Source organism: Aegilops tauschii, chromosome 7 (assembly GCF_002575655.3).
Source record: "Aegilops tauschii subsp. strangulata cultivar AL8/78 chromosome 7, Aet v6.0, whole genome shotgun sequence".
NCBI classification, from domain to species: Eukaryota; Viridiplantae; Streptophyta; class Magnoliopsida; order Poales; family Poaceae; genus Aegilops; species Aegilops tauschii.
The window spans coordinates 134,774,439-134,788,119 of NC_053041.3; the positions used below are offsets into that span (position 1 = coordinate 134,774,439).

Below are 13,681 nucleotides of genomic sequence, written 5' to 3' on the forward strand. Positions count from 1 at the left end.
TGGTCTTTTTATCTATATATCACATCACACCATGTTATCATGAACACTGTATCCATGTTCATCAAATTGCATAGCCTATTGCTGTTGATAGGTTATTGGTGATGCTACAACTCAGTAATTTTAATTTATTCAAAGATGTTATCATTAACACTCCCACACTTCCTACTCTGCCTACTTAGTACATCTGTTCCGTATCCAACAGTTAATGGTATAATCAGTTGTCACTACATTTTAATCACTGCCTACTCTGAACTTTTCATCCAATAAGTTTTTTAATTGTTGGTTAAAAGAGAAATTAATGTATTAAAATGAACTACCTGAACTACCGATTGTGATTGCGAACATTAGCTACTGAACTATGGATAAATGCAAGAACACATGACTGCTTCGGGTAGGAATTAGCCAACTAATTTTTAAAATAAATTTTAATCGAATTCTCATACGTAGCTTCTGAACTATGGATAAATGCAAGAATACATGAGTGCTTCGGGTATGAATTAGGCAACTTATTTTTAAAATAAATTTTAATCGAATTCTCATACGCCTCATCTCCATCGCCATCATGTTTACCATAAATTCTGGACAGTGATCCCAGAGGTGGGTTAAGGTCATGCCTAAAACCACGAAACCATAGAGAGCAATGTAATTGACATGCCATTATAGTACATAACATAATAATCTCTCCTTATGTTTTTCCATAGCCACTTGGTTCTAAGGTTTGTCTGTAGTCCTTTTTGCAACATGCACGATTACACCTAGGAGTAGTAAAGTAACATATCATGTTCATTTGTTTCAGTTCTTTGCAAGTAGTCGGCGACGAAGCTCTCCAAGAGCCCAAATGGGATATAAGTTGGAGTAGTTGCCGTAATTGAAGTAGAAGGAGCAGTTGAAGCATCCAACATGTTCCTGTCACCGAAGGTGAAAATTTAGATTTCTTCAAGTAGCAGTATCCAACATTTCTAGAGTACTATAGCATGATACTGACATTTCTAGAGTACTAGCTAGTATAACAAGGTCCACTATTAGCAAGGTTATCAAAGGATCTGACGTGGTCATGGTATGGTTTTGTGGCCTAAAATAGTTTTTGATGATTATATAATAGTTATTACCTTAATATAAACTATTTAATACAATGTGATACTTCTGTAGCTCCAGAGGTTCAAGGCTTACTTGTTGTGGAAACTCTCCTGTTTCTAGTTGCATGTTGATCAATTCTTTAGCAGCATGATATAGTGGTGCGGGATCTCGTTCAACCTAAATAGAATGACAGTGATGTGAAATTAACATGTGGATATCATAATAGTTCCAAAATGGTATCTTAGCATCTTATAGTCAATTCAAATGAACCATGAACAAAAATATACCTGCCCAGCATCGATTAAAGCCAACATTGCCCAAGCAGTGTTAACTGCATGAGGAGTAGCAACGCTCATGTAGGACTGCAAAATATTAGTGTGGAAATCATTAGTAAATTCATTAACATTATCGCTAACCAGTTCACTCATACAAATGTTCAATGCCATTCATTATGCAAAATAGTAATTATTCATTCTCCCATCTCCGACCTTTATCTGTGGTATGTTTGGGAACTGGCTTAGAGCGTGAATAGACAACTTAATGCTTAGATCCAGGTGGATGTGTGCGCTTTACATTGGGCTATGTGAAATTATTGTAATGAACCTGCATCTCTCCAAGCGTTACAACAGATGTGGATGTCCTCAAGTCGTCAAGATTACCAACTCTGAGAGTTTGCTTCGGGTCTCAGCAGCTACATGTACAAAAGAAGCTGCAACTGCTCCTGCCCAATTTATAGCTAGGTCCTGTTGGTTTTGCCAGCATATGCATATATTTGTTTTACTTGTTTTACTCTGATATATCATTACAACGAGGTACATTACTTATCACATTTCCTTTGATTACATACCACATGTTTCCTTTGATAAGATTGTCGTTTTGTCGACAGAGTTCAAGGAATAGGAGGTAAGACATTCAGTCTTTCAAATGAATCATAGTAAGGCGCTGGGGTCGGATGGCCTTCCCGCGAAGTTCTACCAGACCTTTTTGGAGGTGATTATAGGCGACTTTCTTGCACATTTTTTTATGATTTTTCACAAGGTTGTACTTTCTTTGTACAACTTGAACTTGAATTTTTTTTGTGATTTTTCACAAGGTTGTACTTTCTTTATCGAAAACAACTTGAACTTTACCACCCTACTTCCTAAGGGGTCAGAGGCGACCAAAATTCAACAATATAGACATATTTGTCTTTTATCTTCATGGTTTTCGTAAAATGGGTACTAAACTACTAATAGGGTCATGTTAGTTGTTCCCAAAGTCATTCAGCCAACGCAAGCAACTTTTTTTCCAGTGCATTTAATCATGGAGGGTATTGTTATTCTCCATGAGACAATTCATGAGTTGCACACTAAGGTATTTATACCATATGCAAGAACTAGCAAATACCATCATCAAAGCATACTCGGGGATACATGGATAATATCTCGAAAAGCTTGCCTTGGATAGGAAGATATCAACTTGGGTCTAGAATATCATGCTATAAAAATATAAAAATCTGACATGGACTTACCAAACTCCTAACCTGAGTGTGCGGTTTGATATAGAAATGCATAAGAATTACCTCAGTTTCGCTAGAAAGATAAGTCTCTCCCCATCCACCTGTACTTAGCTGCTTTGACAATAGAAATTCACATGCTTTGCTTATGGAGAAACTATTCTCGTAAGTTCTTCCAGAAGCAACTAATCCTTTTACAGCAAAGAATGTTCCATAAGTGAAACATATGCCCCAAGTGCCAAACCTGTTAGATAGGATATAATCTAATTAACTGTAAATATTAAAAGTTCAAATACCAACATAAAAATTAATGTAGATACCATGAGCCATCCTTTCGCTGGCTATTTTCAATAAACTTGGACGCATTTTTTATGCACTTTCTTATCTCTTCTTCACGGTACCCCGGGTAAACCTCTCTAAACATAATCAAGGCTTGAAGCACTGATGATGTGCATTCAACAGATCTATCAATCATTTTAAGTATGTGAATTAGCTCTCCAAGCATATAAAGTAAAATGAATCAGATATTTTCTACAAGAAATAAAATGTTGCCCTCCTTACGCATAATCAACAATAATGTTCAGAAAAGACTCAGAAGGGTTAAGAACCTATTACAAAAAATCCATGTTAGTGTACGACCAGTTAAAACATGTAAAAGAAAATCATTTGGGCATACTGAATAGATACAATGCAGAAGACGAAAGCAATAACCTATGAGCATAGAAAGTAGAAGTGGATAAAATGAATGCTGGAAATAAACACGTATTCACCAGTTTGAACTACAGTATTACTCCTACATTATGTTTTGCGGGTGCCACCGCCCCCTCCCCCCCACCCTCGACCCCGGGATCCCTCCCCGGCGCTTTTTGGGCGTCCCCTCCAGCTGCTGCCTGAGCCTGCCTGTCCGGAGGTGATCCAGCGTTCCTGGCCATGGCCATGGATGCCATCCCCTGCAACCTTCCCCACCACTCGCGGCGGCACGGGGCAGCCTCTGTTGTTGCTGCTGTCGGCCATGGGTGGGGTGTGGGTCCTGCGGCTGGTTGCGAGGGTGTTCGCGGCCTGCGACCTTCTCTGTGCAGGCGCCCCCCTCGTCTCCGGCGGCACTCCCTCTCCCGAGTCACGGTGACGGCTCTCGGACGAAGGCGACGATGTGTATGTGGTTATGGTCGGCACGGGACATCTTGTGGTGGGTCCTTGCTGGCGCTGTCCCGGCCCGGCGGTCTCGGGCCCGCGTCTCTCCGGTTTCCCTGCCGTCGGAGTCCTCTATTGGGCAGCTCCGGCCTCGGTGACCGAGTGGCTGCGTCCCTTCCAGCTCACTTGGCTCACCGAAGTCCCGATGGCTAAGGCCACGGCAGCTCGGATCTGCGTCCCTCCAGTCCTAGCTTGCCGACGTTGCTGGACGCCGTCGCCCCAACCCCGCCGCTTGGTGCACCTCGTCGCCTGCCCTACCCAGTACGCCTCAAAACTTTCTCCTTTTGCCAGATCTGTTGCTCGTGGGTCCGGAGGCGGTGCCACCCTCCGTCGGTAGGTGCAGCCCTGCCAAGCCCCTTCCGCCATGGTGCTGCCGACCATTGTCGGCTCCCTCATCTTCGATTACAGATTCATCGGCTATGGGATTGCTCAGCTTCAGGCCAAGGAGAGATCTCTGCTCGGCTTGCCAGTGCTGGCAATGACAGTGCCCGCGGGTGTCGTTTCCTCCTTGGAGGCGTTGCCAAGGCCTTAAGCTGCGCCCCTCTTTGAACTCGGGAAACCCTAGGTCCGGTTTCTCCGGACCGGATGGCGACGGCGTCTCGACGTCGTTTTCCTTCTTGAAGGCGCTATCTTGCTTCCCGCGGTGTTCGTTGTATTAGCTCGGGTGATGTTGGAGTTCTTGCTGGTTCGGCATGCCCGCTCTTGGTTTGGGTTTGGTAGGTTTAGTTGTATTGTATCATCTATTCGGGCCGAGCATCCCTTGTCTCTCTGCTCCGGGCACCATGTTCATGCCTGCCTCCGTTCGTGTCATGTGTTGTATCCCTCGCTGTACTCATTCTATTCCTTCTATCAATGGAAAGATATGCAAGCTTTGCGTATTCGCGAAAAAAATACATTATGTTCTGCAAAAATAGTATTCTTTTTTGTAATGATATCATATGCCTATGGGTTCCACCATTAGTATAGAGGGTACCTGCTTCATAAACTAGACCTAATTACTGTTTGTCATCTATAGATACTGCATTGTTTGTCATTGCACTACAAGTTGTCATTTGGGGTGATAAATTTTTTATTGAGAAGCTAAGGTTCTAGTCTCTATGGTATTGGAGTGTGATGTCCATATGGCAAGTTATTTATATGTAGTTGATAAATAGTAATTCGGGTCAAGAAGTGGATAAATTTGTGTCTCTACTCTGAATTTGTAAATTTGAATTGCTTACCTTGACTGTATGATAATTTTATGTACACAGGGGGCAGTTTTCTAACCTGGTCACATGCAACTGAAATATAGAGTCCCCACAACATTGTACACTTACTTTTCCATAAAACATAAGTATAACAGTAAAATACTCACCTCTAGCATAGATGTAGTTCTCTTGCACTCGTACGTAGAAAAGGTACCATCTTTATTCTTCAAATAAGAATAAAGTATTATCAATAATCATTGATGTGAAGTTAAAGGTTAAATGACATCAAGAGAAGATATAAATCATAGGTAGCCATTATTTCAAAAAAAAAGTACATCAATTTTACTGAAAATAAGAGGATTTGTTGTAAGACAACATATAATCTTGTAACCAAATAAATAGGCAGAAAACAATAGTAATTTCAGTAAGTTAGTACAAAGTTGGGTCATCTATTTTGGAACGGAGGGAGTAATAATAAGTTCAAGGACCGCCATGTGATCTTACCACGTTAAGCATGTCTATAAACGTTGGATTGGTCAGGACATCAGGTGACTGACTGACTGACGTACTTCAAGGACCAAAATCAACCATTTCAAAGCACAATCATCTATTTAAAACCTCTCGCACATTTTTTATGAACCAATGTGTATTTTACTCGTCCACTGATAAGTTATTACCTTCACTGCTTGCACGCAGTTTTACCCCTTGGCGACATAAATTTCAATGTAATTCATATGTCTGTATTACTAGCACATATGCCCGTGCATTGCAACGGGAGAGAAAATCGCATACTCCTAGCACAATAAGCACGACTCAAGACTCCTTTGCAAGTCCAAGTTATCTATTTGAACCCCTTCGCAGGTCCAAATTATCTATTTGAACATAGCGTCACATCTGTGTTGTGGTTTATCCTCCTTCCCGTCTTCATTGACCATGGTCACGGTATCCACCTGATCACAATGCGTCTGAATGTGGTCAATTTCAAGGTGATGATCTAGGCCACCACACACCAGTACCTGAACTACGCCATCGCAAGTTAATGTCTAATAGTTTTTTTGACCCTGGTTAATGTCTAATAGTTATAAAACTAATCTCGTCAAACTGGGTGTGACAACTGTCCTTCCCGAGCTATTGTGTACTCCTAGTCCATACACCACCCCTCTTATGCCAACTCACTTTAAAATCGTATATTTGTTTTTCAAAATTCATCAGCATTCTTTTTAAAACACGAACACCTTTTTAAAGAGCATGCATATTTTAAAATTACGAATATATTTTTAAGCACGTGAACACTTTTATAATTACATGATTTTTAGAAAAGGTTGAATATATTTTAAATGATATAAACATTATTTTAATACATGAACACTTTTCTTAATATACTACACAAATATTTTAAGATGCATGAATGATTCCAAAAAAATACATAACATTTTTCAAAAGGTAGAAGACATTTTAAATGACACAAAAAAATTAAACTTTTTGTGAGGATGCCAATCTTTTTGCGAATACTAATTGAATTAGTATTGCAAGTGATCGGTATGCACGCCCAATATACATATATATATTTTTAGGGGACTCGCCAACATATATTTTAACAACTCGTTGTATACTCGATTCTTCTTTTAATTCAGTTCTCTTAGTTACTCTTTTAATTCCTTTCCTTCCTGAGGAAGGGCCAAATTTATTCCTTCCCTTAATTTCTTTAATTCCGAAGGCAAGTCGAATTTTATTCCTTATTTTACAATTCTTTTATTCCTTTTTTAATTCTTTTTCTTATTCCTTATGCAAGGCTGAATTTATTCCTTCTTTTATTTTCTTTCCTTTTCTTAATTTATTTCCTTCCGAAGGCAAGGCGAACTCTATTTCTTCTTTTAATTATTTTCCTTATTGAGGCATGGCTGAATTGATTCATTCTTTTATTTCCTTTCCTTCCCGAGGGAAGGCCCGATTTCCTTCTTTTTGTTCTTTCCTCCTAGGGCCTTATGTTACTATTGTTGAGGCGGCTTGCTAATTTTAGATCACAAAACATGTATAAATTGGTGGGATGAGATGCAAGGAGGCGAGGTGGGACTATTTAATAGAAGAATGAATTTTCAATTTTACATAAAATCATGTTGTAGCCTGGTGGATTGTAGTCTTTGCGAAAACCTGCAGGTGCTGGGTTCGATCCCCCACTGCAGTGCTTTTTTTTCTCCGCGTTGCTACGCTGCATGGAATATGCCACTGTTTGCCTTTTTTTTCTCCCTTAATTTACATGAAATTACTTGGGCTATAGAGCAGCGGGCTGAGTACACGGGCTGAGGCCCAAGAGGGTGACCGTTGAGGTTACCGCGCTGGGATCTGGAGAAGGGTGGACGTTGAAAAAAAAAAGATTTTCCGCGAGGCCCTATAGAATAAAAGGCGTTTTTCTTTGTTTTGCTACAAAGGTAGCTTGCTAGGTCGGGTGGTTTGCGCGAGCGCTCTTGAAGTACGCGGGCAGGGTTCGAGTCCTCGTAATGCATTTTAATTTTACGGCACACAAATTTTTTTTCAACACAAAAACAACGGGCGGAAAAAAGAGAACGTACGGACGAAAAAAGAGCACGTTCGAAAACACATCAAAGATATTTGTAAGTGTCTTGTGCAGTTCAAATTTATGATTGTAAGTGTCTTGTGCAGTTCAAATTTATGCCAATATTTATGCCAATATTGGCATAAATTTGAACTGCACAAGACACTTACAAATATCTTTGATACGTTTTTCTCAAGCTATGTGTTTTAACCATTTTTTTTCATGTTATGGTTAATCCAACGGCAACTTGTTTTCCTTGCCTTGACCTCTAGGCATGACCACACCGTCTGCATTTGTAAGTATGGCTATAGAAGGGCTAATAGGTCCCGCAAAAAAGAGCTAATATAAGTGGATTGGGTTATGTACCATTTAGACATGGTACGTCCCAAAAATAACAAAAGCAAATATAAGAGCATGTAAACATGATTCATGTTAGAGACGTACCATGAAAGAAAGCACGCAATCCACTGCGTCATACAATCTTTCTCCTTTCATGGGTTCCCCCACAAGATTAGGAGAAATCGTTGACAAAAGCAGTAAGGCCTGAAGACGTTAGAAATATTTTCAAAATCTGTTATGAAAGTAATGACATCTCCACATAGCCCAAAAGTTAGCACATTGAGCACTTAAAATAATCGGACTTTTTCACAAATTTTCTTGACATAATGGAAAAAGTGCACTTGAAGTTCTATGTGTACATATAATACAGAAAAAAGAAAATAAAGATGATTGTATTATTTACGTGCAAGAATCTGCATTCTCCTTTTCCGCATAAATTCAATAAATTCTTGGGAATTTTTTAAATAATTCACCATTCCAATGTGCAAGCTAAACATATACTAATGCACTTAGTTAAGCTGATTAAATTGATTTTTAGATTGGTCTCGATAAAACCATACGTAAGTTTTCCATGAACCACAAGACTACTACACTTAGTAATAGTTTTTTTTACCATGAAAGAACATATGCCACTCTTCTAGATTAAGATCATATCAAAAGTAACTTATCTTGACCTTAAGTGCTTCTGCAGTACAATCTGATACAGACCAACCATTATCCGCTGTTGAAAGTGTCCATGAACCTTTTGATCTGTGGCGGTAATAAGCTTCACTATCAGGATGGTCCTCAAGAATCTGTAAGTAAAAAACTGATGTCAAATTTAGCATTCTAATATTGTTTTATTTACAATATGTATGTTAGGACTAAGGAGATATATAATATTGAACCTGTGATCTTTTAATGAACTCATGGGCTTTCCGAAGTGTCGGAGCAAACTCATTAACAAGGTCTGTTGAACAATATGCTTGTACAATAAAAGCTATCTCCCAACTTTGACAACCATCGTATACCTGTTGCAAAAGAATTAGGTAAAACACACACATGTCGCTTCATAGAACAACTTTAATACACAAAAATTGCACATGTGAATTTAAAGAAGTTCCGTGTAAAAGACAAGGAAATTATATATAAAGAAGTACTGAAAAATGTTGACAACTTATTAAAAAGCAGCATCACATATTTTAATAGAAACACACAAACTCGGTAACTACTGCCATGAAGATGGTCTGACGAGACATATCATGAACAATAGGAAAATTGTTAGTGTAATGTGTAATTTTGTTTTTAAGTTAAGTGGGTAAGTCGAAATATCATTTGCACATTTCAGTGAATGCTTTGGCAAGTGATGTGGTCCTGTTGGGAGCATCCTCACAAGGATATGTTAGTCAACAACGGACCGGAGTAGACCCTTTGCTTGCTAGAACAACTCCATGAGGTGCAAAGTATGTAGCTTCCTATGCTCCTTTGGAGAATTTGGCACGCCCACAATGATATTACACAGGAGAAGGCATTGGCCCTATTAAAAGTTCTCCTGTTTTTTCGAGCTATGTGGGCTCTCTCCTCTCGCTCAAGCAATTTTGTTGAACCGATTTCACGGTGAATTATACTAATGTGCTTCCCATATCGTGTAGGTCTCGGGAGATCCATGGGTGTTCCCCTGCATGTTGGTCACGACCACCGTGTGGCTCCACCAAAATAAACTTTGATGATTCCATCCTTGATGGTTCTGCAGAGTGCAGATACATAGAAGATCCATAGTGACGATGTGGCCAGGTTAGCTTCGCAACCTGTCGTATAATACTTCGCCACTGCATGGATGCTTTGGAAGCAGAGTTGGAGGCTTCTAGAGAGGGCCTATCTTTGGTGCTGCCCTGGACAAATCGACCTGTCGTGCTAAAATCAAACTATGTCGAGTTAATAGTAGCGAACCAAATAGAGCCTAATAGATCCTTATATTGTCATACCATTAGTCAGATTAACCATATGCTAGCAGGTGGTAGAGATATAAAGGTGATCAAGGTTCACCAAGACCATAGAGCCATGGGCTTGCCGCAATGGGAAGGTCCATGCCGAGAACTGCCTGTCTGGCTGGGCAAATTTCCTCGGCAAATTGACAATGTGACCGGTGAAGGTTGTAACAATGTTGATGATTAATATCTTTCTTTTTTCAAAAAAAGGGAAAATATGTTTTGTGATATGAACATAGGTAAGTGTAAGAAGAATTACAAACAATGGTATTAAGGCTCGAACTTCTATGTTCATTTCAAGCTACTATAGCACATCTGTACATGTCAAATGATTATAATTGTGATACAAATTTAGTCTGCCTGGTTTAAACATATGGAAATACTCTAGTAACCACAACACATATATGTGAAGCAAGGTGGACCTAATTTGTTTATTTCCTCGTTGTTTGTCTGTGTTAAGAAAATAGGGGCACAGCTGATGTGTAGGCAAATGGGCAATATATAAAGTACACGACGAGTACACTTTGGATATATATTTTGTGTTTTCTTGTTTTAGTTTTGTTTGGTTTCTCGAAATTTGGATTCGGTGTTAAGCAAATTGTCCAAAAAAACAAAATACGTAAACAGGCGGTCTACCAACAGTAATGGGAGATACAAGATGAAATAGCTGATTTGTTTAATCGAAGGTTTACATATAACAGTCCTAGGCACTCTCAGCGATAGATAAATGGAGTAAAACCCAACTAGTGGATAAAACATGAAATGGTCGTATTACCTGTGCTTTCATGCCATCTTCTGCAAGCCATAAATAATCATAGATCCTTGGAAGATGCAACTTAAATGCGTCTGAATTTGGATCGTCAATCCAACAACAAATCATACCTAGTGCCTAGAGCAACAAATTCTCACTGTGTTACTTCATATTACTTAGGTTCTGAGATGAATTACTAGAAACTTACAACAAAATAAGAAATTGACAAGTGGATCATCTGGATGGCAAAATAAACAATAGGGATGTTAACACATGAACTTGACAACACCTTGATTTTGGGGGTTAGCACTGGTTGAATTATTAATTTTAGGAATACATGATTAAATAATACTAAGCATATGTCAATATGTTCTTCCTTTTGTACATTTATATTTAATATGGTACATGCCAATAAGTAGACAAAAGTCTAAAACGCCTAAGCCCCCCAAAATTATTACATTGAATGTGTGAATAACAACATAGTAAAACAATATTGACGTGAGTGCTTCATAGATTCTCTAGTAAACTAAAGTGTAGTCAGACAGTTTTGGTTATGCATTGTTTCTACCAAAATCATTATCTGGAATATATAGGTTAGGGAAATTACATATAGATAGGCATAGCCTTGAAGAGCATGTATGATACCAAGAAAGCAGCACTATTTGGCTCAAGTCTGGTCCCACACATAAAGTTTGGTCCTTAATGTTTGCACACAATAGGAAGCAAACAAAAACGTTGGACTTGTTTACCTTGTCGATTGGACATATGCCGATATATTTTGTACTTTCATCTTCATAATGCATATGTTTCATGAGATTCTTCAATGCTTTATCCCTTAACTTATTAACTGGCCAACAATTCAACGCAGGTTCAACGATTTTATTAAGACATGTCCAAATAACATTTTGCAGCAATGAGCGTGGATAACGAAGATCTTCCTGCAAAGAGCAACAAGTAATAACGGATAATAGTTAAAAGCGTATGTTTAGCCACATAAGTACTTAAACGGAAAACATGAAGCATTTCTACTAGTAAAATAACTATAATTTCCCAAAATTACTAACATTGGGAGTCACCTTATATCTGCTTTAATCATCAGTTTGACTGGTTGTAATCCTTCTTAAACATTTTCACACTAGTCATATTTTCCAACGACTGCTTACTTTCTTTTTGTTTTATAAGAGAATGTACAGGTAATAAGTATAAGAAATTTAACTCAAAATGAACATAACATGTAGCATTCATACATAAACTTAGTTTGCAAAGTAATATAGTTTGACATATTTAGTGTCATTCTAATTTTCTAAGCAATCAAACTACACATAAGCGATAATGTGTCGTGCATAACTACAAATTGCCACATACATAGTTACGAACACTAGCTGTGAGATGGCATTCATCAATAAACAAATTATGGCGGCGTTTGCGCTCAGAAGTACCATACGTTTGTTCTAAGAAAACTACTTGCTACATATTTTGTTCTAAAATAAGGTTACACTTTAAGCTAGTTGAGTCTTACTAAAACAAACCTTAGCACAAGTATCACGTGCTTTATTCCAATCAACCTCATGGTAGGGTACACTATAAAGCTCCTTTCTTAGTTCCAATATTGTTGGCGTAATTGGGCCAACAAACTTTTTACCATAGAGATAAGACATTGGCATGTAAATCAACCGGCAAAAGCACCAGAATCGTCCTGTGGAAGAGAAAGTTCACTTGAATAAAAAATATCATAGAAGAAAATATACAAATGCATTGTTGGTTATGATGATTACTTAATGACTCTTGATTTATTACTTTTTAGCCACATGAACAACACAACTTAGCACTCAAGAATTATAGTTTCAATATAAACAAGCATCTGATGTTACTTACTAGTATAGAACCATCATCAGTCATATGCATGATATGAACTTACACTTATAGTATTACTCAAACAAATAAAGTAATCTTAAATGACCAAGTAAGCTTCAGAAAAGATACATGTAGAATACCAAAACAGCCAGTTGCATTTTTTTAGGGCTTTTATCTCGAGCTAGTGAAGGGCCAGACCAGATTTCTACTCCCTCCATCTCAGTGCATAGGGCGTACGCGTAATTCTAGGCCATCAATTTGACTAACTAAAAATATGTTATGTCATCAAAAGCATATCATTGGGTTCATAGGCGAATGTAGTTCCAAAATATTTTTTATTGCATATAATACATATTTAGAGAGTGAAATGGATGACCTAGAACTACGCTCATGCTTTATGCACCGTGACAGAGGGAGTAGTTATGAATCAAGTATAGAACCCATGGGTGGGGTTTAGCTAAAATTTTCAATATGCTACTACATGTTTGCACTCTTTTTGTTGTGTTCTATTTTGAGTCTATTGAAACATTTTCCAAGTATCTATATTTTACCAAATGCATCTTAGACTAACTACTTTCTAATATTTTTAACAATCTCACCATAATTTTGTCAAATTTAAGCAATCAAAGGCATAGTAAATAGCCAACACATGAATGTGTGAATATATAAATATGGCTATGCATGGTATCAAAAAATGTGTGTTCGTGTTGGATTGACGAGGAGATAATCAAGAAAGTTGACCGGTGCATGTGCGGAAAGGAAAACAAAGACAAGTTACATAAGTAAGTACCTGGATGAATTGGAAGAATATGTGGGACAAGCCATAATTCAGGAATGATTGAATTATTTCCGGACCATTCATACAAACCGATGACCTTCATTTGAAGAAACATAAATTGCTTGAGTTAAGCCCTCCTTAATCAAGAAATGATGATTTCTAGATAAATTTAACAGCAACGAGAGGATTTTGGGCAGCCAACTGAGAAGCTATCCATGGGGATGTTTCACTAATTAAAGCAAAGATGAATAATATGTTAAGGACCCGGATATCTGGTTGACGTTCGATCCGGGGGAACCCCCGGCGAACAAGAGCAGTCTTGTCGAGCATTCGCTCCAGGGATCTCCAGCGTGACCACATAGCTTATTTGCGGGAAAAAATGCCATGAACAAAAACAAAAACAAAATTCTTATTGGAATCCAAAACGCAAACAGGCAGACGGTTGGATACATGAAGAATTACAGTTGACACGCATGGTAAACTAAAAA

The 13,681-nt window shown here is 38.3% G+C and overlaps 1 protein-coding gene across 1 annotated transcript in view; it reads right to left on the reverse strand.

The window, feature by feature from the left end:
• Nucleotides 1-598: 598 nt before the first annotated feature.
• The window catches only part of LOC109739339 (achilleol B synthase), a 35,407-nt gene continuing 22,324 nt past the window's right edge, over nt 599-13,681 (reverse strand). The window contains exons 5-18 of the mRNA XM_040396515.3: nt 13,206-13,290; nt 12,091-12,257; nt 11,311-11,499; nt 10,586-10,699; nt 8,731-8,853; nt 8,518-8,637; nt 7,949-8,047; nt 5,118-5,174; nt 3,134-3,180; nt 2,893-3,036; nt 2,639-2,816; nt 1,365-1,439; nt 1,171-1,254; nt 599-906 (exon numbers count right to left, since the gene is read on the reverse strand). Of these exons, the coding sequence (XP_040252449.1) occupies nt 793-906; nt 1,171-1,254; nt 1,365-1,439; nt 2,639-2,816; nt 2,893-3,036; nt 3,134-3,180; nt 5,118-5,174; nt 7,949-8,047; nt 8,518-8,637; nt 8,731-8,853; nt 10,586-10,699; nt 11,311-11,499; nt 12,091-12,257; nt 13,206-13,290 (1,596 nt within the window). The 3' untranslated portion in view covers nt 599-792. The remainder of the gene's footprint in view (nt 907-1,170; nt 1,255-1,364; nt 1,440-2,638; nt 2,817-2,892; nt 3,037-3,133; nt 3,181-5,117; nt 5,175-7,948; nt 8,048-8,517; nt 8,638-8,730; nt 8,854-10,585; nt 10,700-11,310; nt 11,500-12,090; nt 12,258-13,205; nt 13,291-13,681) is intronic.